General features: G+C 38.1%; 3 protein-coding genes across 3 annotated transcripts; 2 read left to right on the top strand and 1 right to left on the bottom strand.

The window, feature by feature from the left end:
* The first annotated feature begins 8,703 nt into the window (after positions 1-8,703).
* On the top strand, positions 8,704-10,183 carry LOC140615483 (olfactory receptor 51Q1-like). Its single transcript, XM_072795350.1, has one exon. The coding sequence runs from the start codon at positions 8,704-8,706 to the stop codon at positions 9,649-9,651; it is 948 nt and encodes a 315-aa protein (XP_072651451.1). The 3' UTR covers positions 9,652-10,183.
* A 5,586-nt stretch (positions 10,184-15,769) lies between these two features.
* On the top strand, positions 15,770-17,552 carry LOC140615482 (olfactory receptor 51Q1-like). The gene has a single exon (XM_072795349.1). It carries the CDS (start codon positions 15,770-15,772, stop codon positions 16,721-16,723), a length of 954 nt encoding a protein of 317 aa, XP_072651450.1. The 3' UTR covers positions 16,724-17,552.
* A 7,881-nt stretch (positions 17,553-25,433) lies between these two features.
* On the bottom strand, positions 25,434-26,378 carry LOC140615268 (olfactory receptor 51I2-like). The gene has a single exon (XM_072795186.1). It carries the CDS (start codon positions 26,376-26,378, stop codon positions 25,434-25,436), a length of 945 nt encoding a protein of 314 aa, XP_072651287.1.
* Between the last annotated feature and the right edge of the window lie 707 nt (positions 26,379-27,085).

The raw sequence follows: 27,085 nt of genomic DNA, 5'->3' as shown, positions 1-27,085 counted from the left end.
AAGTTACAGGGCAACCATCTGATTGAATATGGAGCTGCAAGGAGCAGTACAGAACAATACCTCGGTAAATGTAAATAGAGATTGACAGTAAGGAAAAATGGAATATTTCATGTTATTAAATTAGCAAAACTTAAATACATATCACCAGAAGGACAGAACATGGCAAGAGGTAAGTAGAACTAATTTAGCGTTCAGTTCCTGCATGCTCTACTAAGTAGTGAAAAACAAATATAAATTAGACAATGTATTAATCAGCTCAGGTTGCCCTAATCAAAATACCATAGATTTAGCTTACACAACAGAAATTTATTTCTCACAAATCTGGAGGATGAGGAGGTTGCGGTGAAAGTGCCAGCAGATTTGGTTCTTGGCAAAGATCTTTTTCCTGATTTGCAGATAGCCACCTTCCTGCTGTGTCCTCACACAGTAGGGAGAGAAATCTCTCTTCCTCTTTTCAGAAGGACACTAATCCAATAATGAGGGCCTCAGTCTCATGACTTCACTGAAACCTATTACCTCCCAAAGATCCACTTCTAAATATCATCACATTGAGGCCTGGGGACACAAATATTCAATCCATAACACTTGATAAGTAAAAGATTCTTATTTTATTTTTTGAATTTTTATGTATTTATTTATTATTTATTTTAAATATATATTTTTTTATATTCATGATAGACACACAGAGAGAGAGAGAGAGACAGACAGAGGGAGAAGGAGGCTCCCAGCAAGGAGCCTGATGTGGGACTGGATCCTGACCCTAGGATCACACCCTGAGCTAGAGACAGGCGCTCAACTACTGAGCTGCCCAGGCATCCCAAAAAATCCCTAAATTAATCTCAATGGAAACTAATATGGAAATTAAAAATTAGTGAACTACTATTCAACCAAAATCTTATATAAATGAAAATATAATAATAAAACAGTAAGTAATCTAAAATAAACATATGAGAAAAGAGTATGATAAATTTTTAATATGGTAAATGGCAAATTTAAATGCATTAAAATCACTTCATTTACTGAAAATAAGTGGACAATACTCCAATTAAAAGTCAATTATTAAAAAAAAGTCAATTATTGTCATACAATAATTACATACAAGAATTAGAAGTATATGGACTTCCTTTGAGAACTAACCAAATATAAGGATACATAAACATTTCAAGTAAAGATATTTAGAAAGATATTCCCTGTAACCACCAACTAAAAGAAACTTGGGATAGCCTTATTTAATATTAGATAAAGTAAGCTTCAAGCAAAAGCATTATCAGCAATAAAGAAGGACATTTCCTAATGAAAAATAATATGCAAAGGGAGCCTGGGTGGTTCAGTCAGTTAAATGTCTGCCTTCAGATCATGTCATGTTCTCAGGGTCCTTGGATTGAGCTCTGTGTAGGGCTCCCTGCTCAGTGGGGACACCTGCTTTTCCCTCTCCTACCTGCTGCACCCCTGTTTGTGCTCTTTGTGTCAAATAAATAAAGTCTTTAAAAAATAATATGTAAGATTTTACATATGTAATATGTAAAAAGTTTCTAGTTAAATATGGAAAAAAATACATGGACCAAAAGCTATCAGAACCACAAAGAGTAAATAAATCCATAACCACAGTGATAGATTTTATTACGATTTTCATAGGAACTGGCATAATAAAGAAGGCAAAAATTAAAAATAAAATTGATTTAAAAGAATTGGAAACATGACTTAAAACTTTGATCTAATTAACAAAGAAAATGAAATCAACAGCTACTAGGTACTATGCATTCCTTTCAAGTACATATGGAACAGCATAGCAAAATTGACCATTGAGGCATAGTAGTATTTTATTTCTTTTTTTTTTTTTAAACTTTTATTTTATTTTATTTATGATAGTCATACAGAGAGAGAGAGAGAGAGAGAGGCAGAGACATAGGCAGAGGGAGAAGCAGGCTCCATGCACCGGGAGCCTGATATGGGACTCGATCCTGGGTCTCCAGGATCGCGCCCTGGGCCAAAGGCAGGCGCCAAACCGCTGCGCCACCCAGGGATCCCTAGTATTTTATTTCTTGATCTGGATTGAGGAGATAGGATCTATTTATTTCATGATAATTATTAAGCTATTCACTTAAAAGGTGAGTATTTTTATCTATGAATATTGTATCTTAATAAAAACGTGTCTAAAAATGCAATCTGACATTCTGATGTTCCAAATATTCCTCAAATGCCTCAAATTCAGGAAAAGTTCTGAGTTAATAGAATTGCTTGGTTTCTTGCACACCTGTTGCTCTGTAGTCAATTAAGTAGGTTCCTATGTAGTCAATCAAGTCATTTTCTTTGTTCTATCAAGTCAGTTACCAGTCATCTCTATGCTTTCTATATTTCATTTTTGAAAATCTTCTCAGTTGTCGCTGACTTCCCACCCATTTATCTGTCACTGTGAGTCTATACTTGCATGATTATTAATACTTGAAAAAAATACATTTGTTCAGCCTATCTGGTTTTAATATTTTGATTTACATATTTTTTTCATTTTCTCTTTCTCTCTGATTTAAAATTACTTTTTCCTATTTGTTTTGGAGTTACCAGTGGTACTTTAATTCTATGAGTAGAATGTAAACATATATAGTTAACAAAGTCAAAAGTTATTCATAATGTCTTCTTCAAATAAAAAATTTAGCATGCTTTAAATTACCATTTAATCTCTTGTAGTCATTTTTCACATTAATAATTATTAGTTGTATTCACATTTTAATGTAAACACTATGGACAATGTTAGACATCCACACAGTTAAAATATTATTGGCAATGTTAGAGATTCGCCAAGTTGAATTTTCCTATTGAATATATACATATATTTACCACAAGACTCTTTTTCAGTTATTCTAGTTTGCCCTCTCCAAAATCAGCAAATATTTTCAGTTTATTACATTTAGAAAAGCATTTATATTAAGAAGAAATTATATGAGTTTATACTTTTTCCCAGTGAACATCGTTCACTACCCTCTAGCTGATTTTTCATATAAGCATATATCTTTGAGATCATTCACAACCAGAAGGTGAAGAGCACAGCTATATATTTCACATCTACATAACATTTCATTGTGTCAATTCTGGTACATTGCATGTTACAGGAATTTATTTACCAGGTCCCAGTTGATGAATATCTAGCTGCTTCCATTTTTGGTTTTCTTGTTAATATTGTGGTGAATAATCCTGTATCTATACCAACTTGCATACATGTAAAGTATGCTTGTAAGTTAGTTTTCTTAAGTTTTTATGCGAATTTTAGCTAGTTAATGTACCGTGTAATATTAGTTTCAGGTGAACAATACAGTGATTTCACCAGCATAATGCCCAGTGCTCATCACAAGGGTACTCCTAAGTCCCCATCACCTATTTAATCCATCATTTTTTTACCCATCACCCCAGCCACCTCCTGCTCCCCTGATAATCATCAGTTGTTTTATGTAGTGAAGAGTCTGTTTCTTGGTTTGTCTCTTTTTTCCCCCATGATTGTTTTGTTTCTTAAATTCCACATGCGGTGAATGCATAGTGAAATCATATGGTATTTGTCTTTCTCTGACTTATTTTAGAAGTGGAATTAAATTGGTGCACCTGGGGCAGCCTGGGTGGCTCAGCGATTTAGTGTGGCCTTCAGCCCAGGGCCTGATCCTGGGGACCCAGGACCGAGTCCTGTGTCGGACTCCCTGCATGGAGCCTGCTTCTCCCTCTGCCTGTGTCTCTGCCTCTCTCTCTCTCTCTGTCTCTCATGAATAAATAAAATCTTAAAAAAAAAAAGAAACCGCAAAACTTTAAAAAATAATAAATAAATAAATAAATAAATAAACAAACAAACAAACAAACAAATAAATAAATAAATAAATAAATAAATTGGGGCGCCTGGGTGTTTCAGTTGCCTATGCATTTGACTCTTGGTTTCCACTTAGGTCATGATCTCAGGGTCCTTGAATGGAGTCCTGTGTTGTGAGGCTCCCCACTCAGCAGGGAGTCTGCTCATCTCCCTCTCTCTGTCCCTCCCCCCACTTACACACACTTTCTCTCTAAAATAAATAAATCTTAAGGGGCACCAGAGTGGCTCAGTGGTTGAGTGTCTGCCTTCTGCTCAGGTTGTGATTCTGGAGTTCTGGATGAAATTTAGGAATGGAAAAGAAAATAGATTGTTGTATTTAAACAAATTCTACAAACTGTAATTTCTAAATTTACAAATGGCAAATTTGAGCTTTGAGGGGGTATTTCCCATTGGCTCAGTGGACCAGGGCAAGAGTGCAGCTTCCTTGGAGTGTGGGGAATATATTGGTGTGGCAGGCAGGCTGAAAGTCAATTTCCCCCTCTTCTGTCTTTTCTAAAACTGAGGGCCTTGGGTTGGGGCTTCTTTGAGAGGAGGAAAGAGAACATGGATACAATAGGGTAAGTATGGAGAAGGAAGTTCATGTTCAACTTCAAATAAACCTAGCTATATCACCAAGAAGTGAAAATATTTGAGGCCTATTAAAGATGAGTGTAATGCCATTGAAATATCTCTCTATGCTTATTTCTATTGATATAAAAGTATTTTGAGTTCTATTATTAAAAGCAAAAGTGAGGGGCACCTGGGAGGCTCACTGGTTGAGCATCTGCCTTTGGCTTGGGCCATGATTCCTTGATCCTTTGGTCCTGGGATCAAGGCTCACACCAGGCTCCCCATAGGGAGCCTGCTTCTCCCTTTGCCTATGTCTCTGCCTCTCTCTGTGTGTCTCTCATGAATAAATAAAATATTTTAAAAAATAATAAATAAATACATCTTAAAAAAAGAAGTGGAATTAAATTGTTGAGTAAAGGATTTCATGCATTTATAATTTGACAGCTAAGTATTGTCATTTACCTCCATATAACTCATAGCTATTAACAGTCCTGTCAGCAATTCTGAAAGTACTTCTTTCATCATTTTGCCACTCACTGTGTTAATATTTTTGGATTTTGTTAATAGGATGCATAAAAAAACTATCTCAATTTGATTTCATTTTTTTCCATTATAAGTGAGAGTGAACATCTTTTCGTATGACCAAGAAAATGTCTATTTCCATTTCTTTGAAATTTGTTTATCTCCTATGTCCATTTCCTATTAGGTCAGAGATTGGCAATTTTTTTCTACAGAAGACCAGATAATAAATATTTTAGGTTTTGTGGGTCACACAGCTTCTTCCCAAACTACTCTCAATTCTGCCACTATAGTATTAAGACAGCCATAGACAATATAAATCAATATGAGTGTATTCCAATAAAACTTTATTCATGGACACTGAATTTTGAATTTAATTTACTTTTCATGTGCCACAAAATATCATTATCTTTTGGTTTTATGGTCATTTAAAAATGTAAAAACAAGTCTTATCTTGTGACCCATTCAAAAACATACACATCTAATATTCTATTTTTAGACACTATCTACTAATCTCTTACCATAAACAATCATGATATTAATGAATGTCCCAGTCCACCACCATCTTCTACCTATTATCTTATTTTAAGGCATTTACTCTTCATTCAATCTCAACTTCAAGAACTACCGCTATTATCAATATTATCAACTTTGGCATCTTACCTTTCTGCTGATTAGTGTCTATTTACAACTTTATTTTTCAATGTTTAAATTATGTCTTTTAAGCCTTCCCTACTAAAGATGGAGTAATCATATACTTAATACTGCATATTTCTTAAAGCCAGAATAGATCCTAAAATCCAGGTAGGCCAGATACAGGAGGAATCACAAAGTGAATGCACATTTGTAGAAACACTGCACCTTCAGTGGTAGAAAACAAGCCATTCACAGTGAACATCTGAACAGATGCAGATTTCCACTGTCTAGAGAGAAGTATAAGCTAAATAGAGTCACATATTAAACCTTGGGTCAGTTATCTCTAGATGATAATCATCATACCCCCTTCTTGTCTGAGTAGAGAGCCATCCTCCCTGGGAAAGAAACAAAGTACAGAGTTGAGACTAACATCTGTAAGATACTACAAGAGGAAACACCATTTTGCCTCTCTGACTTTTGAATCTATCAAGAGATCTCAGATACCTTTCTCCAAATCTTCAAGCTATATCAAATCTGAGTTTGGTTGTATTCAAGGTGACAACATCAAATGGCAATCCTTCCAACAAGCAGTCTGTCTCAAAACTACACATGCTATGGCAGTAAGCAGAAGGCAACTAATAACCACTGAGAAAAAAACTGCCAGGGTATGGACTATGTCTTTCCCATGTCACTTAACAACAACTGCACATTTCTGTGGGTCTGCTAGCTCAATTTTTGGTACATGTCGAGCACTCAGTTAATGTTGGATACTATTATATTTATTACTATTGTTATTTTTCCCAGTTCTGTCCCTTAGGGCCTCAGGTCTCAGGGCATAATATTCATATTCCTGGAAGATCCCTCCAAGGTTTCCCCACCCACCTGCTGCATTCCAGCCTGGATCTTCATGATCATATAACCATACTCAGCCACAGGGCAGAGAACAGAAGCCCCAGAGAGAACTGAAGAAACAAAAAAGCACAAAGGTAAGGCTGGACTGTTCCATGGATGGTAGGTAATAAGATGACCTCTCATTGGTCTCTGCAATTTCTTTAGTTTGGCTCTTCCATTACATTTGATTTCTAAATATTTGTCTATATACTTTTATCTTTGGTCAGATTTGCCAAAGGGTTTCAAATTACATTGATCCTTTCAAAGAAATAATTTTGATTTTTTAAAATTCTTTTTAATTTTTCTAATTAAAAAAATTACATTTTGATATTCATCTTCTTTTTCCCATTTTCCCTAGTTTTAGAATATAGTTAGACATCATGAATACAGGAACACATTAAGTGCTATGTGTATTTCTTCAAAAGAAAGTTCACAGCTTTCCTTCTCAGAACCGTCCAAAAATTAATAACTATTCATTTACTCTGGTTGTTTTTAAAAAATATTTTATTTATTTATTCATGAAAGACAGAGAGAGAGAGAGAGAGGCAGAGACACAGGCAGAGGGAGAAGCAGGCTCTATGCAGGGAGCCCAACCTGGGACTTGATCCCAGGTCTCCAGGATCACAACCTGGGTTGAAGGTGGTGCTAAACCGCTGAGCCACTCGGGCTGCCCCATTTACTCTGGTTATATAAATTCTTTTATTTAAAAATGACAAGGTGACTGGGTGATGGGCACTGAGGGGGGCACTTGATGGGATGAGCACTGGGTGTTATTCTATATGTTGGCAAATTGAACACCAATAAAAAATAAATTTAAAAAAATAAAATAAAAAATTACAAGTGTGCATTCACACTCCTCCCCAGGGGGGAGTATAGTGCCCCCTGTAGAACACATGGTCTTCAGAAACTGTGCAATTCTTCATATTAATTCACTCCTCAGGCCACTTTAATTTGGCTGCTTCTCCCCATCACTCTAAATGTCTTTCCAAAAGATTACTATTGACATTTACATCCTTAAACTGGATAGGTGCTTTCCAGAACTAGTTTTAGTGAGTATCTGAGCAGCACTGAACTGTAGTGACCACATCCTTTACCTTCTTGGCCTCTGTAATTCCCATTTCCTTTGTTTTCCACCCACTTCTCTGAGCAGTACTGCAATTTTTCTTTGCTTTTCCTTCCACAACTACACAATTACTAAATTTTACCTTTCCTTATATAAGTCTGTTCTCTGCCTTCTTCCATTCTGACCCCAATTCTTGCCTAGATTATCACTTCACCTTCCAGGTTCCCATCTACTCTAAATATGCCAGAGATTCCAAGGTCCCTAGTGGATTTCTCCTCTTGGGCCTCCTATCTGTCTGTTCAATTGACATTTCTCTTGGATAGCTCCTATAAACATCAAACTCAACATGCACAAGCCAAACTGTGATCCTTCTGCTAGAGGTACCTCCTACTCTACTGTATAAAATAAAATGTCACTACTATCCATGCTGTTGCTCAAACAAACCCCTGGACATCACCATACTTCCATCTCTAAATTGTATTCCCATTCAACTGAATAGAAGGAGGTTGTCTTCAGAAGCTTATCTTCCTGCCTGTCAAGTATAAGATGAACTAAAATAAGTCTCTTGCTTTGGTTACTAGAAGATTTTTTGAAATATTGATGACAGAAGTATCAGTTAGTAAATGAGTATCTGTAAGTTTATGTATACATGTACATATATATATATATATATATATATACATATATATATATACACAAGAGCTGTTGGGAAGTGTATAACGAGGCTTGAAGAAAGCATAAAGCTAAATTTTAGTGAATAGTGTTGGTATGAAAGCTGGAAAAATCAGGTTATTTTAAATAGAAATTTATGGCAGAATAATCCATAATTGATTCCTACTGCTCTGACTAGTGTATTGGTCAAAGGTTTCATGAAAAGCAACTCCAGGGGTACCTGGGTGGCTCAGTCAGTTGAATGTCGGACTCTTAATTTTGGCTCAGGTCATGATGATCTTGGGGTTGTGAGATGGACCCTATCCAGGGAGTATGCTCAATGGGAAGTATGCTTGGATCCCCTCTCCTCCTCTGCCTTTCCTACCTCAAGTAAATAAATAAAGCTTTAAAAAAATTTTTTTAAAAGCAATTCCAGACACCTATTTAGGTCCTAGATTAAAGAATATATAATGATTCTATGGTAGTAGCACACTGATAAAATGTCTTATTGTGGAACACACAGATTTTGTTTTTGCATTTAAAAAGCATGCCTGAGGTCACTAATACCACGCAAGCTCCCTTCTACTTCATCCTCACGGGCATCCCTGGATTTGAGGCTTTCCACATCTGGATCTCCATCCCCTTCTGCTGCCTCTATACCATTTCCATCGTGGGGAACACCACCATTCTCGCTGTCATCCGCACAGAGCTATCCCTCCACCAGCCCATGTACCTGTTTCTCTCCATGCTGGCCCTGACTGACCTGGGCCTCACCCTCACCACCTTGCCCACAGTCATGCAGCTTCTCTGGTTCAACATTCCCAAGATCAGCTTTGAAGCTTGCTTTGCCCAATTCTTCTTCCTCCATGGATTCTCCTTCATGGAATCTTCAGTCCTATTGGCCATGTCCTTTGATCGCTATGTAGCCATCTGTCGCCCCCTCCATTATGCCACCATCCTCACCAGCGAAGTCATTGGCAGGATTGGGTTGGCCATCATTGGCCGCTGTATCCTGGCTGTTCTCCCTTCCCTTTTCCTACTCAAGCGCCTGCCTTTCTGCCACTCCCATCTTCTCTCTCACTCCTATTGCCTCCACCAGGATATGATCCGCCTGGTCTGTGCTGACATCCGGGTCAACAGCTGGTATGGATTTGCTCTGGTTTTGCTCATTATTGTCATGGACCCTCTGCTCATCATTCTCTCCTACACGTTCATCCTGAAAAATATCTTGGGCACAGCCTCCTGGACTGAGCGGCTCCGGGCTCTCAATAACTGTCTATCCCACATTCTGGCTGTTCTGGTGCTTTATGTCCCCATGATTGGAGTATCCATGACCCATCGATTTGCCAAGCATGCCTCTCCACTGGTCCATGTTATCATGGCCAATGTCTACCTGTTGGCACCTCCTGTGATGAACCCCATCATTTACAGTGTCAAGACTAAGCAAATCCGCCAGGGAATCTTCCATGTACTTTTCCAAAGGAAAGTGTACTAATGATTGGAGTATAGGATTATAGGAGTAATTTTATTTAATAGCATGGAGTCAAGAGCAGGGACTACCTCCATCAAAAGTATAAGTAACACAGATGGGGGAAATAGCAGTTATTGCATAAGAAGTTTCTATGTAAATAAATAGAAATCATAATTCCTTGACAGGAAATTTAAAAACCTAAAGTCCTTTACCCTATTTTATTCTTTACTAACCATATGACTTTGAGGGAAAAAACGTGTTTAAAAATATTATTTAGTACGTAATCCCTGTTCTGATTCTTTAACAATGCCTTTGCCATTAAGTATGTGATTCTGCCATTAAATATGCATAAGATTCTGCTTTATAAACTTGAAATGCTCTTACCGTACAAAAAATAGTTATCATGAACAGAAATCTCACAGAGGAAGACATAGACATGGCCAACAAGCACATGAGAAAATGCTCTGCATCACTTGCCATCAGGGAAATACAAATCAAAACCACAACGAGATACCACCTCACACCAGTGAGAATGGGGAAAATTAACAAGACAGGAAAGGACAAATGTTGGAGAGGATGTAGAGAAAGGGGAACCCTCCTGCACTGCTGGTAGGAATGTGAACTGGTGCAGCCACTCTGGAAAACTGTGTGGAGGTTCTTCAAAGAGTTAAAAATAGACCTGCCCTATGACCTAGCAATTGCACTGCTGGGGATTTACCCCAAAGATACAAATGCAATGAAACGTCGGGACACCTGCACCCCGATGTTTCTAGCAGCAATGGCCACGATAGCCAAACTGTGGAAGGAGCCTCGGTGTCCAACGAAAGATGAATGGATAAAGAAGATGTGGTCTATGTATACAATGGAATATTACTCAGCCATTAGAGACGACAAATACCCACCATTTGCTTCAACATGGATGGAACTGGAGGGTATTATGCTGAGTGAAATAAGTCAATTGGAGAAGGACAAACATTATATGGTCTCATTCATTTGGGGAATATAAAAAATAGTGAAAGGGAATAAAGGGGAAAGGAGAAAAAATAAGTGGGAAATATCAGAAAGGGAGACAGAACATGAAAGACTCCTAACTCTGGGAAATGAACTAGGGGTGGTGGACGGGGAGGTGGGTGGGGGGTGGGGGTGACTGGGTGGCGGGCACTGAGGTGGGCACTTGACGGGATGGGCACGGTGTTATTCTGTATGTTGACAAATTGAACACCAATTAAAAATAAGTTTATCAAAAAATAGTTATTGAAGCTATGACATCTACATGCTTTTAAAGCAAATGTCAGCTTTTAATTAAACACAGGGGCTCATGTGATTTTAATCTGCAAGAATTTACAAGAACTTTGATAAAGTAGGAAGTCAAATTAAAAAATGAAAACCATTGTGGAGATCATTGCTACTTGAAAAAAAAAATTAACACCAAATATCAAAAGCCAAAGTATATGTAGTCTTGGGGTTTGAGAAACTGTTGAACTAATTTCCAAAGCAGAGTTCACTTAAACTCAATGGTGGAACTAGGGATTCAGAGAGATAGAAACTATTACTCAAGGAAGATGGTAGACACAGGTAGGAGCTCTAAGATGGACATTTCTGGATGTGTCCAGATGTCTCTGGAGTATGAATGTATAGAAACAACTGAGAGTTGTTTATAATTAGACTTGGTTTTTGTTTGTTTGTTCGTTTTAGCTGGCTCAAACTTTGCTTTTATATTGTTGGGTACTAATAAATGAGCTGAGAAAGTTTAACTTTTTGGAAGCACAGTTTCTTCATTTGTAAAATGTGTATAATTATACCTCTGTAAACTAGTTTGAATGAATATTAAATATAAAACATCTGTAAACTGACTTAGGTTTGAAGGAATATCTTTGATAAAGGAACATCAGGGAGCATTCTCATTAAGGAATATTACTCAGCTATTAGAAATGACAAATACCCATCATTTGCTTCAACATGGATGGAACTGGAGGGTATTATGCTGAGTGAAGTAAGCCAGTCGGAGAAGGACAAACATTATATGTTCTCATTCATTTGGGGAATATAAATAATAGTGAAAGGGAATATAAGGGAAGGGGGAAGAAATGTGTGGGAAATATCAGAAAGGGAGACAGAACGTAAAGACTGCTAACTCTGGGAAACGAACTAGGGGTGTTGGAAGGGGAGGAGGGCGGGGGGTGGGAGTGAATGGGTGACGGGCACTGGGGGTTATTCTGTATGTTAGTAAATTGAACACCAATAAAAAATAAAAAAAAATAAAAATTCCATATATTCCATATATTAAAAAAAAAAAAAGACTGTAGATAGGATCAATAGAGGATAAAAAACCAGGACTGTGAAAAGCAGTTTTCAATGTAAGTAAAGAAACATCACAGTTTAGTGTGCAGATTGCTCTTAATATATGTTATTTCATGATATTTTTAACTATTAACCCATGTATATAGACATATAAAGGATGTGGGAATACCCACTACCCCTCCTGGTAGATATAGGATATGTCCTGTGCTACACATCCCATCTCTCACCTCTGAATCACTAAACACAATTCTATACATTGTTCTCAGTAACAGCAATAATTCAGGAATAAAGAGAATCAAGTCCCAAAACTACATATAGATTAATAATTCTTTTAGGAAGTCTTAATCTTTTAAGAGTCTGTAATACATTTTTTGTAATAAATTCTTAAATATCCCACCACCTATTTAAGTGTGTCTCAAAAAATGTTCTTATGTTCAGTGGAGTTTTTGTGCCATATCCAGGAAGTTGAAGCTGGTCTTAGAGTACAACTCACTTACAATGTGTCACATCAAGTATCAAAGGGCTATAGATTCATATTCTCTCAAGTAGTGACGTCAGATTCAATAGTTCACCCTTACTTATTTTTAAGAGTAAGCTACTAGAAAATGTCTTTTCCTTACTATGTAATTTAACTTTATTCATGACTCAAAGGACAGGTACACTAAAATAGCAATATTAATCTGCTGCTGAGGACAATCTACTTTTGTTACCTATATAAGAGTATTCAAAATATATATTACATGTATCCCATGGCCCTAACTTTCCCTTTTTCCAAAGGGAGATAATCATAACAGGCTTAAACAAACAAACAAACAAAAAACCTCTCAACATGGAATCCGTCTTTGTCCCTCTTCATTACTTACATACCGCTGTTGCTATTATTATCATTATTGTTATTAATGGAGTATGAAAGCAGCCACTGATAACTGGATGGTTCAAATTATGGAATTAAATCATGACAATAGCCCTAGGGAAAAGAAACATTATATAAATATAAAAGTTAAGTTTCTTAAGCTCAAAGATGTAAATGAAATTCCTTTTAACACATGGCTATCAAGTGGCACAATTTTCAGGAATCTCTCTGAACCCTTTGATTTTTCCCTCTCTTATTTCTCTCTAGCTATCTTGTTGATCATCATGGGTATCCATTACCTTTAATGTACATATAATGTCCAAATCTATATCCACAGGTTAAAATCCTCTCTTGTTTCCCAGAATCATATACCCAATTTTCATCTCTATTAGGATGGCTCAGCATCATCTCAAACTCATTGTATCTAAAACTTTACTAACTGCCTGCCACCCCCTGTGCTAGTGACACCCTGCAACCACCACCTCTGCCACACACACACACACACACACACACACACACACACACACTTTCAGGCGGCATTCTGTATCTCAGTTAAGTGCCAACTACCCACAGGCTCTTAGCACAGACCCAAGCAATAAGAACATTTCTATTTACTTCACTATATAACACAAATTATACACTATAATATTTAAAAAACAAATGTGGTTGCATATACTTGTAATTTTAATGATCAAGATATGTATATGATATATATGTGTATACACGCACGCACACACACATACACACACCTTAATATTTTTTGACCATTCACTTTCTACTTTTTGTCATTACAGATAAGACTAAGTAACATATTTTTAGAATAAAATTTTATTCTCATTCAAAATGATTTCCTTATCACTCTGTTCCAGAGTGAATTTTATTACTCAAAGCATGAGAATGATTTAAAGTGGTGGTTAAAGTCATATTGTGTCTCACTTCACATATTGTGTCTCAGGAAAGCACAAATCCTTCTGCATGGTTATATCCTTATCTGCATAGCATGTTGTCATAAAAAGACCTCTGGCTTTTTTGAAAGGTTAAAAACAACAATTATATTATTTCGCTGTGATACATATTGATTGTAAAGCATATTGTCATGTGCTTGCTGGTTGTTGTATTTCTCCTTTTGTTGTGAACTTCTCAAAACTTTGTTGTGAACTTTGTCTTTCCTGTTAACCTATTGTGATACTAATATTAATAAATATTAACAATATTTAGCTTTTTAAATACTTTGATACATTTAACTTTTCTATATTTAAGATATCAATTCCTTCTATGGCATGTTTTTAATAAATATTTTTAGAAGTTTATTTTGAATTTCATTACTTTTCTGTTACAGAGAAAGGTTTCATTTTTGGTACTCACATCCACTCATCTTACCCTTTGTGATTTTTGTCTATTGCTGCGTAGGCTAGGGCCCCCTGCAATGAGATATGTAAATTCTTATATGGTTTTCTTGATCTTTTGTTAGTGATTTAGTTTGATACTTTATCTATTTGAAATTTAGTTTTGTGTGAATTGCGAAGTGAGTCACCAAATAGCCAACTAATAATTGAACAATCTTCCTTTCTATTTCAGTTTTGATGTGCTTTCACCATTTACTTATTTTATAATTACAAACAAGTTCTCTTTCTAGTCCCAGGGGTTTGCTGCAGGGCGTGTGCTCCATGAAAGTGGTGTACAATATTGCTTTGACCGGCAGCTCTCTTGTTCCTTCCAATAACTCTGCCCAGTTTCAAATTACTGATAGATGAGAGCTTCTCATAAGTAATTTTTAGAGATATTATACATTCCCAAGCATAAGCATGTAGTTTCAAATCATATTTAATAAGCTCTAAGAACAGGACTTCAGTGTGTTGTCCTGACTTGTACTATCTGAGGGTGCCAGGGGCAGCAAAGACTCCCATGGACACAGCTGACTTCCTGGCTTCCCAGTGAGATCTCAGGTCTCAAGATGCCTCTTCATGTAATCCTGAGGGGACCTGCCATATCTCCCCCACCTTCCAGCCTAGAGATTTGCAGGAGCTTATAAGAGATCTATCATGTCAGCCAAACAGAAAGCAGAAGCTGCATATAGTGAAGAAGACACCACCAGACCAGAGAAACCACAAGTAAGACTCCTCTGTGAGTGCTCAGGGAAAGAAGGAGGGGTGGAGGCTTTTGCTAGGGGTTTGCAAGAACTAATACAGATAATCCCTTAGAGCAGTGCCTGAACCTAGATACATGGTTGTCCTCACTTGGACATTCCTCTCTCTCCTCTCCTGTACATACTTCCTTTTGATTCCAGTTATATTGTGATACTTCACAAATGAAAGCCTTGGTATCTGATGACATCAAGTAATGAGAATAAAAAGGATACATGAGAAATAAGGACTGACCAAGAGGAATAATGACCTTAGTGCATAATGAAGTGAATAACAGAGAAAGAGAATATTATGCCTTTAGAAAAAGTGAAACTGGTGAGAATACTGTTAGAAAAGTCAAAAGAAAATTCAAAAGAAGACACTGGATAAAAAGGAGGAGGACCAGATAGTAGCCATGATGTTTGTGTGTAGGAGTTCACCCCCAGTCATTGTAAAAATAGTATTGGTAGCATGACTTGGATGAAAGGCAGATTCCAGGGCACTAAGAACGGGCACTGGGGGTTATTCTGTATGTTAGTAAATTGAACACCAATAAAAAATAAATTAAAAAAAAAAAGAACTGAATGGGAGTGAGAAAATAGAATCAGGAAAAAAATAATAAAATAAAGAATTGCTCATGAGTTCCTATGTGTTGCATTATCAAAGGAATCCAAGTTGTATGAAAGCAATCTCTACAGAGTTAGGTCAAGGAAGAGCAACCATGGTGTTCTTGAATCTTTCCTTAATTAACATTCAATAACTCTGAACTTTTGTTTGGATACAGGTTAGGGCAAATGATAAAGACAAACACTGTTTCTCATGTTTCTGATTCTCTTTGAGCAAAGACCCTGTACATTCATTGGTCATGTCCAAGGTGTCTAACAGCACCCAAGTCCCCTTCTACTTTATCCTCACGGGCATCCCTGGATTTGAGGCTTTCCACATCTGGATCTCCATCCCCTTCTGCTGCCTCTATACCATCTCCATCGTGGGGAACACCACCATTCTCGCTGTCATCCGCACAGAGCCATCCCTCCACCAGCCCATGTACCTATTTCTCTCCATGCTGGCCCTGACTGACCTGGGCCTCACCCTCACCACCTTGCCCACAGTCATGCAGCTTCTCTGGTTCAACATTCCCAAGATCAGCTTTGAAGCTTGCTTTGCACAGGTATTTTTCATTCATACATTCTCTTTCATGGAATCTTCAGTCCTATTGGCCATGTCCTTTGATCGCTATGTAGCCATCTGTCGCCCCCTCCATTATGCCACGATCCTCACCAGCGAAGTCATTGGCAGGATTGGGTTGGCCATCATTGGCCGCTGTATCCTGGCTGTTCTCCCTTCCCTTTTCCTACTCAAGCGCCTGCCTTTCTGCCACTCCCATCTTCTCTCTCACTCCTATTGCCTCCACCAGGATATGATCCGCCTGGTCTGTGCTGACATCCGGGTCAACAGCTGGTATGGATTTGCTCTGGTTTTGCTCATTATTGTCATGGACCCTCTGCTCATCATTCTCTCCTACACGTTCATCCTGAAAAATATCTTGGGCACAGCCTCTTGGACTGAGCGGCTCCGGGCTCTCAATAACTGTCTATCCCACATTCTGGCTGTTCTGGTGCTTTATGTCCCCATGATTGGAGTATCCATGACCCATCGATTTGCCAAGCATGCCTCTCCACTGGTCCATGTTATCATGGCCAATATCTACCTGTTGGCACCTCCTGTGATGAACCCCATCATTTACAGTGTCAAGACTAAGCAGATCCGCCAGGGAATTATCCACCTCATTTCCCAAAGAAATATGTGCTTAAAATGAAAGAGTGGATTTGTTAAATTACTCAGGAGTTGAGTCACAGGCTTATAGGGAGAGTATAGTCAGAATTAGAAATGGAGACTGAAAGAATCTAGCCACAAATATTCTATCCAAAAGAGATGTGAATCTGAGTTGATTAAATTCTAGCACATTTACCAGCCAGTGGGATGACCTTTGTTAATTGAGTAGAGATTTAAGTTTCATCTTCCTTTTTGGATATGCTTCTCTCCCATGAGTTTGGTTAAATAAGTTTGAAGGAATCCCTTACTTGTTGCCCCCCACCACCCATTCCCTTTGGCAGTTCCACTCAGGCATCTGGGTTAATTCTAGGTCCATTATGCTGGTTCACTCTACTGCATGGATATGCTCCAATTTTCTGTTGCAAAAAAGAGTGACAAACCTTCCATGGAAGATGGAAACAGATCAAGTTTCTTAGCTATTCAGGTTTACCTAACCAACATGATTTCAGCACATGAAATCTAAGTGAACATATGCAATCTAAAGATTGGTGTGGAATAGCCAAAGTGTGGAAGGAGCCTCGGTGTCCATCGAAAGATGAATGGATAAAGAAAATGTGGTTTATGTATACAATGGAATATTACTCAGCCATTAGAAATGACAAATACCCACCATTTGCTTCGATGTGGATGGAACTGGAGGGTATTATGCTGAGTGAAATAAGTCAATTGGGAAAGGTCAGGCATTATATGGTCTCATTCATTTGGGGAATATAAAAAATAGTGAAAGAGAATAAAGGGGAAAGGAGAAAAAATGAGTGGGAAATATCAGAAAGGGAGACAGAACATGAGAGACTCCTAACTCTGGGAAACGAACTAGGGGTGGTGGAAGGGGAGGTGGGCAGGGGGTGGGGGTGACTGGGTGACGGGCACTGAGGGGGGGCACTTGATGGGATGAGCACTGGGTGTTATTCTATATGTTAGAAAATTGAACACCAATAAAAAATAAATTTATATAAAAAAAGAAAAATTCATGAATATAATTAAGGAAAAATCCTTTTGAATGTTGACCGTTTTATGGACGTTATGTTTAGCATGGCTTATTTGATAAGATAATTATCCCTTAAAATTAATAAAACTGACTTGGAAAGCCAAAAAAAAAAAAAAAAAAAGATTGGCGTGGAATGGTCAGTTAGGTCCCCCACAGCTAGACTAAGGCTCCTATCTTACTAGAGTTCCCTTTAGTGTTTAGAATTAAAACTTCAAATGAGTCTACATACATTATTTGTAAGAATCAGAACTCATTTTTCTGACCAGAGAACACTGTTTTGTTGTGGTGGTGAGTTTTGTTTTGTTGTTTGTTGTTTTGTTTTGTTTTGTTTTTAAATCTTAATGTCCTTAATGTGGCTCAAATTCTTAAGGGCAAGTTCCCTTTGGCATCATGAATTCTGTTGCAGAAAAGGTTCTGATAGAAGGAATATGGCCTTCCTGATCATTATTTTGTGGAAACGAGATTGGCTCTCAGAAATAGCAGTGAAAAGCAGCTATGATTGTGGTCAGAGCTTCTGATTACTGAACCCGTAGCACAAGCAACCAGTATGAGAACTGACTTAGTTTTAAATCAAAATATACAGAGCTTCCATGGTAGTGTAGTGGGGGTTAGGAGGCGAAAGCAGAGAACAAGTGGGGAAAGTATGTCTTTCTCCACTGACATCCTTCCCTCCCTTTTCCTCCTTCTTTGTCAGAGCCTAGAAGTTAGTATATTTATCCAGAGGACCATGGGCCAGTGGTGTAGGGAAATAAATTGGAAAATGAAAGGCACATGCCATCTCAAAACAGGGGAAATCAGGACCAGGAAATCCAAATGTTAAAAAAAAAAAAGTCAAGGAAATGGTTAGGAATATGGATCAAAGAGGGCAGCTGTTGTGATGAGCACTGGGTGTTGTATGTAAGTGATGAGTCACTGAATTCTACTCCAGAAATCAATATTGCCCTGTAAGTTAACTAAAATTAAAAAAAAAAAAAGAAGACTTTTGTTTCAATGGATAGTAGAGGCTTAAGAACCTCCCAAAACATCCAGAGGGGAAAATAAATCTTGGGATCATGCCAGATTTTGAAGAGGAGCATCTGACAACATCAATAATTGCTCTTTTTTTTTCATTATTAATTGTGTGACTTCTTGACCACCTTATTAAACTCTCTGAGTTCATTATTTGGATTTCTAAAACTGGGATAATAATACCCATCTTATAAGGCATAAGTTTTCAATGAAACACAATATGTAAATGTGAATTATTTTCTTCATCTCTCCTTCAAAAAGTTACACTGTGGATTATGGACGGGAACATCTATGGAAACATGTATGGTCTTAGCCCCATGAAAACAGGAATTAGGGTGGCTAAAAGGTAATTGTCCACACACACAGATATTCCCACTGCCCCCTACAGACTTACTCAGATGGGAGGGTGGGTTTCTGAGCAGAAGTGACAAAACAAAATTCAATTCAGGACAATGAGATCTACCAGTGTCATGCGCTGAATTGTGTCCTCTGCAAATTCATATGTAGATGGAACTGGAGGGTATTATGCTGAGTGAAATGAGTCAATCAGAGAAGGACAAACATTATATGGTCTCATTCATTTGGGGAATATAAATAATAGTGAAAGGGAATAGAAGGGAAGGGAGAAGAAATGGGTAGGAAATATCAGAAAGGGAGACAGAACATGAAGACTCCTAACTCTGGGAAATGAACTAGGGGTGGTGGAAGGGGAGGAGGGTGGGGGGTGGGGTGAATGGGTGACAGACACTGAAGGAGGCACTTGATGAGATGAGCACTGGGTGTTATTCTGTATGTGGCAAATTGAACACCAATAAAAAATAAATTTATTATTTAAAAAAAAGAAATTCTAAACCCCAGTATCTTAGCCTGTGACTGTATTTTGAGACAGAATCTATAAAGAGGTAATTAAGTTAAAATGAGGTTATTTATATAGGCTCTAATCCAATATGACTGCTGTCTTATGAAAAAGGGAAGATTAGGACACCGAAAAGCACAAGTACATTCGGAAGACCATGTGATGATACAGGGAGAAGACAGCCATTTTACAGGCCAGGAAAGGGAGGCCTCAAAGGAAACCAGTCATGAGAAAGAGTGCAAGGCCTCCAGAGTTGTGAGAAAATAAGTTTCTGTTGTTTCAGTTACCTAGTCTGTGGTACTGTTATGGCAGCCCTACCAGACTATACCAACCCATGACCTATATTTCCATAACTGTAAAATTAAGGTCAGTTGTAGAAGACAGTAGAAATATTTCAGCTATAAAGAGACTAGAGTTTGGAAACACAAAGCAGAATTATTGGGCAAAATAAGTTCTTCAATGACGAATGGTCTGGCTGACTGTCCAGGTTGTAAAACTTGAGCTGAGTAATGGAAGACAAGGCATGTGTTGACTTCAAGCTCATAGGTTTGTGTGGGTCAGGGCTCCATGGGCTGCCTTCTAGTGGCTGTTGAGAATGAAATAATCTCTTAGTGACAGCTCTCTATCAATAGAATGTTATGGTCACTGATCTCCCAGACCACAGCCAATATTTAACTGGAAACCAAATGAAGATTAAATGAAGAAACCTGCCCTTGTTCTCTGTTCAATCTTTCTGTTTCCTTTCCCTGGACAAACTGTTTGTTGTTTTCTTTATGTATATGTGCTCATGTGTATGTGTGTGGCCTTCATGACTTAAGAAATGACATCCTATGTTTAGATTTCAAAATAGATTTTCTTTTTGGAATTTCTTTCTTCTTCTTCTTTTTTTTTTTTTTTTGGCGAATGTTAAATGTTTCTGCATAAGTTACTCAGTGCCTAGAATGTAAACGACTCTACTAGTCCCATGTTAATGCCAAAGTGTGCTTGTATCTCATAAAATTCAGAAGTTGGTCTTCTTGACCCTTTAGAAATTATTTTAAATGAGGTATATAGGAGGAAGTAAGATTGAATATCAATTTTTTAGAGATGTTTGGTAGATTATATTGTTCAAGTGGAAGAGAGTCCAGGAAGCTGCTACAGAAGAAGGGAACCATTCCATTTGGGCTCTTAAGACCCTTTTTGCAAATAATGAGCAAAAAAGCAAAGACAGAGAATAGTTGAAGCAACGAAGATGTCCTTCATCAGGCAAGTGGATAAAATTGTGGTACATCCAGATGATGGGATACTCTTCAGAAATTAAAAAGGAATGAGATATCAAGATACATAAAGACCCAGAAGAATCCTAAAAGTACATTGTTAAATGAAAGAAGCCAGTCTCAAGAGTCTATATGTCTGCTTTCATTTATATGAAATTCTGAAAATTCTATATAAAGAAAATAAAGTGATCAGTGATAACCAAGGATTTGGGAGAGTGGAGTGTTGAATTGGTGAGGCACAGAGGATTTTCTAGAGGGGTAAATAATTTCGTAATACTGCATGTTAATTTTTAAAAAATCACTTAGGACATAAGGGATTCCCAGGATGGAATGCAGAATATGGCAAAAAATGTAATTCTGTTACAAAATATGAAACAACTGCACTGGTGGAGATGGGCCTGTGTGCAGGTGTGAGGGGAGGAGTTGCTGACCTAAGTAACCTTGCAAATGGTTAGAGTCTGTAAGACTAAAGACAAAAAGAAGAATAAATGGTGTACTATCTGCTTGATGAAGTAATTTCTCAGGGCAGTGTGGTCAGCAATTCTACAAACATTCTATACATGTGCTGGAATTGAACACCTAAATAAATACAGTAGATGGTGGGAACCAGGTTCTACCTGATTGGGAGGTTACAGAAAAGCAAAGAGAGAAGGCTGAGTGATTCATGCACTGGAATTGGAGACATCAGTATGAAGTCATGTTTAGTTCAACGTAGTTGCTGATGGTTAAATGCAGAAATCTTTATAGATATTTGTATAGGCCCAGGTGAGTATACGGACATAGATTTCCTTGCTCTGCCAGGTGAGAGGGCCTAGAAACAATGACAAACTAGTAGCAATACTCACACCCACTCACATAAACAAATATTTCCGGAAACAATTTTAATTTATCTGACAAATAAAATCAGCATAGGAAATAGAGAAGCTAAAAATTATTAGATTTTCAATGAGAAAATCAATTCAAGACGTTCATAAATTAAACTTTTTTTCTAGCATTATATTCCATACTAGAAAAATATCAGGTAAAAAAATTAAAAAAAAATTTTTTAAACATTAAAAAAGATGTCGAACTTGTCTAATTTGTCTAACAATCCACTCTTACCAAGAAGAGTACGTGAATGTACATGCTTGCACAATCCTTCTGTATTTGTTTGCAAAGGGTAAAACATTTGACATGTTGTCAATGTCCCAATATGAGCATGTTTATGGTGAATTTTTATGATTATGGATTTCTAGCCTGGTATCTATTTGTATTTCTTTGACTCTCATCTTGGGAGCTAGGTTCTAGTCATGGTTTAAGTAAAAATATATAAATATTTACTGAAAGTGCTATCTGCATTGTGTATTGAGCACCAGGTAATGTGTGCAAAACAGAGGATTCCAGTGACAACTTTTAACCTGGCAGGAAAAAAATAGTGGTATCATGTATATTAAAAATCGGCTAACATTAAATTATTGTAGATATCACATTCATTATGGTACAGTACTGCACATATTTTTCTTAGATGTTATTTATGTGCATATCAGTCTTTGGTTTGGGGGGGATATTTGTTTTTTCTTTAGATTTATTTATTTGAGAGAGAGAGGGGGAGAGGGAGCATGTAGAGAGTGGCAAAGGGAAAGGGAGAGGGAGAGAAGCAGACTCTGGTAAGCATGGAGTCCCACAGGGGGCTCAATCTCATGACCCTGAGATCATTGACCTAAGCCTAACAAAATTGAGTCAGATGCTTAACTGACTAAACCACCCAGGTGCCCCGATGTGCATATCACTAGTTGTAACTAACGCGTTGTCATAAGAGAAATGTTACTGGGCAAATAGATCAGCCACATTTTTTCTGTGTGAGCATTTAGAAACTTTAATAGCAAGTTGATAGAGTATTTTTATGTGCATTGAATCTAAGACATAATATAGGCTTGTATTTTATCTTTCAAAAATCAACCATAATGAGTTATAATTTACATAAAATTAAATGCACATTATTATCAGGGTACAGTTTGGTGATTTAGACAAATACTTACACCTACCACCCCATCAAAATCCAGAAATTTTCCATCACTCCCCTCAAACTTCCCTCTTAACCACTTCCAGTCAATCCCCTCCCTGCACCCAGCCCCTGGCAACCAGTGATCTATTTTCTGTCACTATAGATTAGGTTTTGCCTTTTCTAGAATTTCATATAAATGAAATTATCCTGTGTAGTCTTTTGTGTCTATTTTCTCTTTCTCACCATGTTTGTGAGATTCATTCATATCTTTGTGTGTATGATAATTTGTTCTTTTTATAACTGAGTAGTGTTCTATTATATGGATATCCCCAATTTGCTTATCCATTCACCTGTTGGTGGACATTTCAGTTGTTTCCATATTGGGGCTATTACAAAAAAAATCTATGTAAGTTTTTTCATGAATTATGATATAATTTCTCTTGTATAAATATCTAGGTGTGCCTGCCATGCAGTTTTCCAAAGCAGTCATACTATTTTACATTTCCACCAGCAATATGTGACATCTTTGCTTGCACTTAGCATTGTCAGTCTTTTCAATGTTAGGCATGCTAGGTTGGTAAGTCCTAGCTCACTGTGGTTTTAGTTGTATTGTATTTTATCACATTAAAAGGTCTTTATATACTCTATGTAAGTCCTTTGTGAGATATATGTATTGTAAATATTTTCCCCATCTTTAGCTTACTTTTTCATTTTCTTAATAATAGTTCTGAAGAGCAGATGTTCTAAAATTCTGATGAATTCTATGCCTGTTAAGTTCCAATACAAAATTTAGGTTTGTATTTTGCATACCCTTTTAAAAATTAAACTCTTAAAAATATTTTATTGGGCAGCCCTGGTGGCTCAGTGGTTTAGCGCCGCCTTCAGCCCAGGCTGTGATCCTGGAGACCTGGGATAGAGTCCCATGTCAGGCTCCCTGCATGGAGCCTGCTTCTCCCTCTGCCTGTGTCTCTGCCTCTCTGTCTCTCTGTCTCTCTCTCTCTCTCTGAGTCTCTCATGAATAAGTAAACAAAATCTTAAAAAAAATAAAATTAAAATATTTATTTAATTATTTTAGAGGGGGAGGGAGGGTAGAGAGAGTCTTAATCAGATTCCATGCTGAGCATGGAGTCCAATGCTGAGCTCGAGCTCATAGCCATCAGATCACAACCTAAGCCGAAACCAAGAGTTGGACACTTAACTGACTGTCCCACCCTGGTGTCCCTAAAAATTAAACTTTTTATTTCCAGAAAATTTGGGGTGCACATGCAGTTGTAAGAAATAATCAGTCATCTTGACTTTATAGACGCTGTCACTGGTGGGCATGTAAACTAGTAATTAGGGACAAGAAGGTCACCATCTCCTGATAAGCTGGATGAAGTTGGAAAGAACTGTAAATGGTGAGGAAAACATCTGCATTGTAAAAAGTAAGCTAAAGGCCCTATAATTGGAGGCTGAAAGCCTAAAACCAGTTACTGATCAACCAGCACAGTCCCATCAACCCAGTCTATATAGAGCCTTGTGACACTTTGGAGGTGTGAGAATGGTCTTTCTCATTTGACTAAAGATTTCCAGGAAACCCCAGAGAGCCATAGGCAGATACAAGCAGGACCAATTAGCCCCACAATGATAGGGCTGAAATGGGGGCAGGGTCAAGGAACATATAAAAATATACCCATCACATAATATGCTGAGGTTACTGACAGCTAAAGGGAGTGGAGTAAAGAAAAACGGGAATATCCAGGCACAGTGACACCAGATCAACTGGCCCTAGAAATAGGGTCTGAGATTCTAGCAGGGCAAAATTTAGGACTTTGGCTGGTATTCTTAGGATCTGACACCTGGGCACTAGGAGATTGTCCGTAGTTTGTTTTATGCCTAAGCTGAGGCAATTTAATCAGCTGTTTCTCAACCTCAGAGTCTCCCAGTTAAATAAATTCTTCGGGTGGAGACCACAGGATGAAGATTGTACAGAATCTGGTTCCTTATATAAAAGAAAGAAGGCAGCATTATAAATAGGTTACCATATAATTAATTACCTAAACAAGGACATTTGGGAGAGGGAAAGGAGTGCTATTAATAATGATGCTGAGGAGGGTAAGTGTAAACCATGATTATCTGGCACAAACCAGAAAGACTATTCACCTCATGCAAAGGCAAATTCCTAGGATGATCATTCTTTCTTGGGGAATATTCTTAATCCCTGCTTAACCTACCAAAAACAGCAATTTGTTTTATTTCCATTTAAACATCTGTAAGACTCCAGCCTTTATTGCTAAACTTAACTATTTATCAGGCTTTTTGCTAGGGCTTTTAAAGGAAAATGGAAAAGTGAAATTCACCATCTCTGCCCTCAAGCTGATCACATCTGGTTAGAGAAGACATGTACTTACCTACATACAGAGACACACATACATTGACAAGATGCGAAACAAAAAGGACTAGAGATGACTTGTGATCCAGAGTCAACCCTGTGACAACGCTTTGAATTCCTCATTCCTATTCCTCCATAAAATGCCTGGTGTACTGCTTTGCTCACAGCAGAAACACCATCAGAGTTCATGGAGTGGCTCAACATCTCCATCCTATTGGAGGGATTCAGAACTATTTCCTCTTGCAAGAAAACAAGGTGAAAATTCCCTGTCGGATTGGCTTGGTCTTGACACTGTAGATGATGGGATTGAGCACAGGGGGCACAAAAAGGTATATGCTAGACATGAGTGTATGGACCAGGGGTGAGGCATGCTTGGCAGCACGATGCATCACAGACACACCAATCATAGGCACGTAGTACACAAGCACTGCACACATATGTGATACACACGTGTTGAGGGCCTTCCACCGTCCCTCCTCAGAAGCAATGCCCAGCACAGTGTAAAGAATCAGCACATAAGAGACCACAATGAGCAGTGAGTCCAGCCCAAAAGTGGCCAGGACAATGGCCAAGCCTAGAATACTATTGAGCTTAGTATCAGCACAAGGCAGCTGGATCAAGTCTGAGTGGAGACAGTAGGAATGGGAGAGGACATTAGTGTGGCAATAAGGCAGTTGCTTCAAAAGGATGGGAAGTGGGGCCATAAGTGTCACACTCTTCAGTGTGATTCCCAGACCCATGCAGATGATACGGGGCAGGGTTAGGATGGCAGTATATCGCAGTGGATTATAGATGGCTACAAAGCGGTCATAACTCATGGCCAAAAGGACCCCTGACTCCATACAAGAGAAGGTGTGGATGAAGAACATCTGAGCCAGGCAGCCATCAAAATCGATCTGGCGGGCATCAAACCAAAGAATACCCATGACAGTGGGCAGTGTAGACACAGAAACACCCACCTCAGTCACAGCCAGCATGGAGAGAAACAGGTACATGGGCTCATGTAGCACAGGGTCCTCCTGCACTGCTATCATGATTAGGCTGTTACCCACAATGGCCACAACATACATAGTGGAGAAGGGAATGGAAAGCCAGCCATGCTGGGACTCTAATCCTGGGATGCCAGTTAGGAAGACAGATAGGACGTCAAGACTTTCATTGCTTTCAGCTCCCATGTCACCAACAGCAGAGATAAGTCTTCACCTGATATTTGGAGGAAAAAATAAATTAGCTTCCTCCTGAAGGTCTTCTTCCTTAGGAGCCCACCTCATAGTCTGAAGGGAAGAGATGGAAGGAAGTGAGGGATGTTGGAGTCATCTATATCATCACACACTTTCTTCTCACCTCCTTTTTCTCTGACTTCTAGAATCCTAAAATTCTACATGTAAAGGATATATTTGAGACTGTTCAATCTTATGAGAGACAACATAGCTTAAAAATTAAGAGCAGCAACACTAGCATAGACTTTCCTTTCTCCAGTGAATAGTATTTCCTCCTTTGTTGAATATTAGTTGACCATAGAGTTGAGAGCCATTTGCTTCCCTGTGGATGGAATTGTAGGTTATTATGCTGAGTGAAGTAAGTCAATCGGAGAAGAACTATCATTATATGGTTTCACTAATATGGGGAATATAAAACATGGTGAAAATGATTATAGGGGAAAGGAAAGAAAATGAGTGGGAAAAATTTGAGAGGGTGACAAAACATGAGAGACTCCTAAATCTGGGAAACGAACAGGGATAGTGGAAGGGGAGGGGGTGATTGGGTGACAGGCACTGAGGGGGGCACATGATGGGATGAGCACTGGGTGTTATACTATATGTTCGCAAATTGAACTCCAATAAAAAATATATAAATAAAAAAGAAACACTAGAATAAATCA

Source organism: Canis lupus, chromosome 23 (genome assembly GCF_048164855.1).
Source record: "Canis lupus baileyi chromosome 23, mCanLup2.hap1, whole genome shotgun sequence".
Lineage (NCBI taxonomy): Eukaryota > Metazoa > Chordata > Mammalia > Carnivora > Canidae > Canis > Canis lupus.
This window is presented reverse-complemented; position numbering and strand designations above follow the sequence as displayed.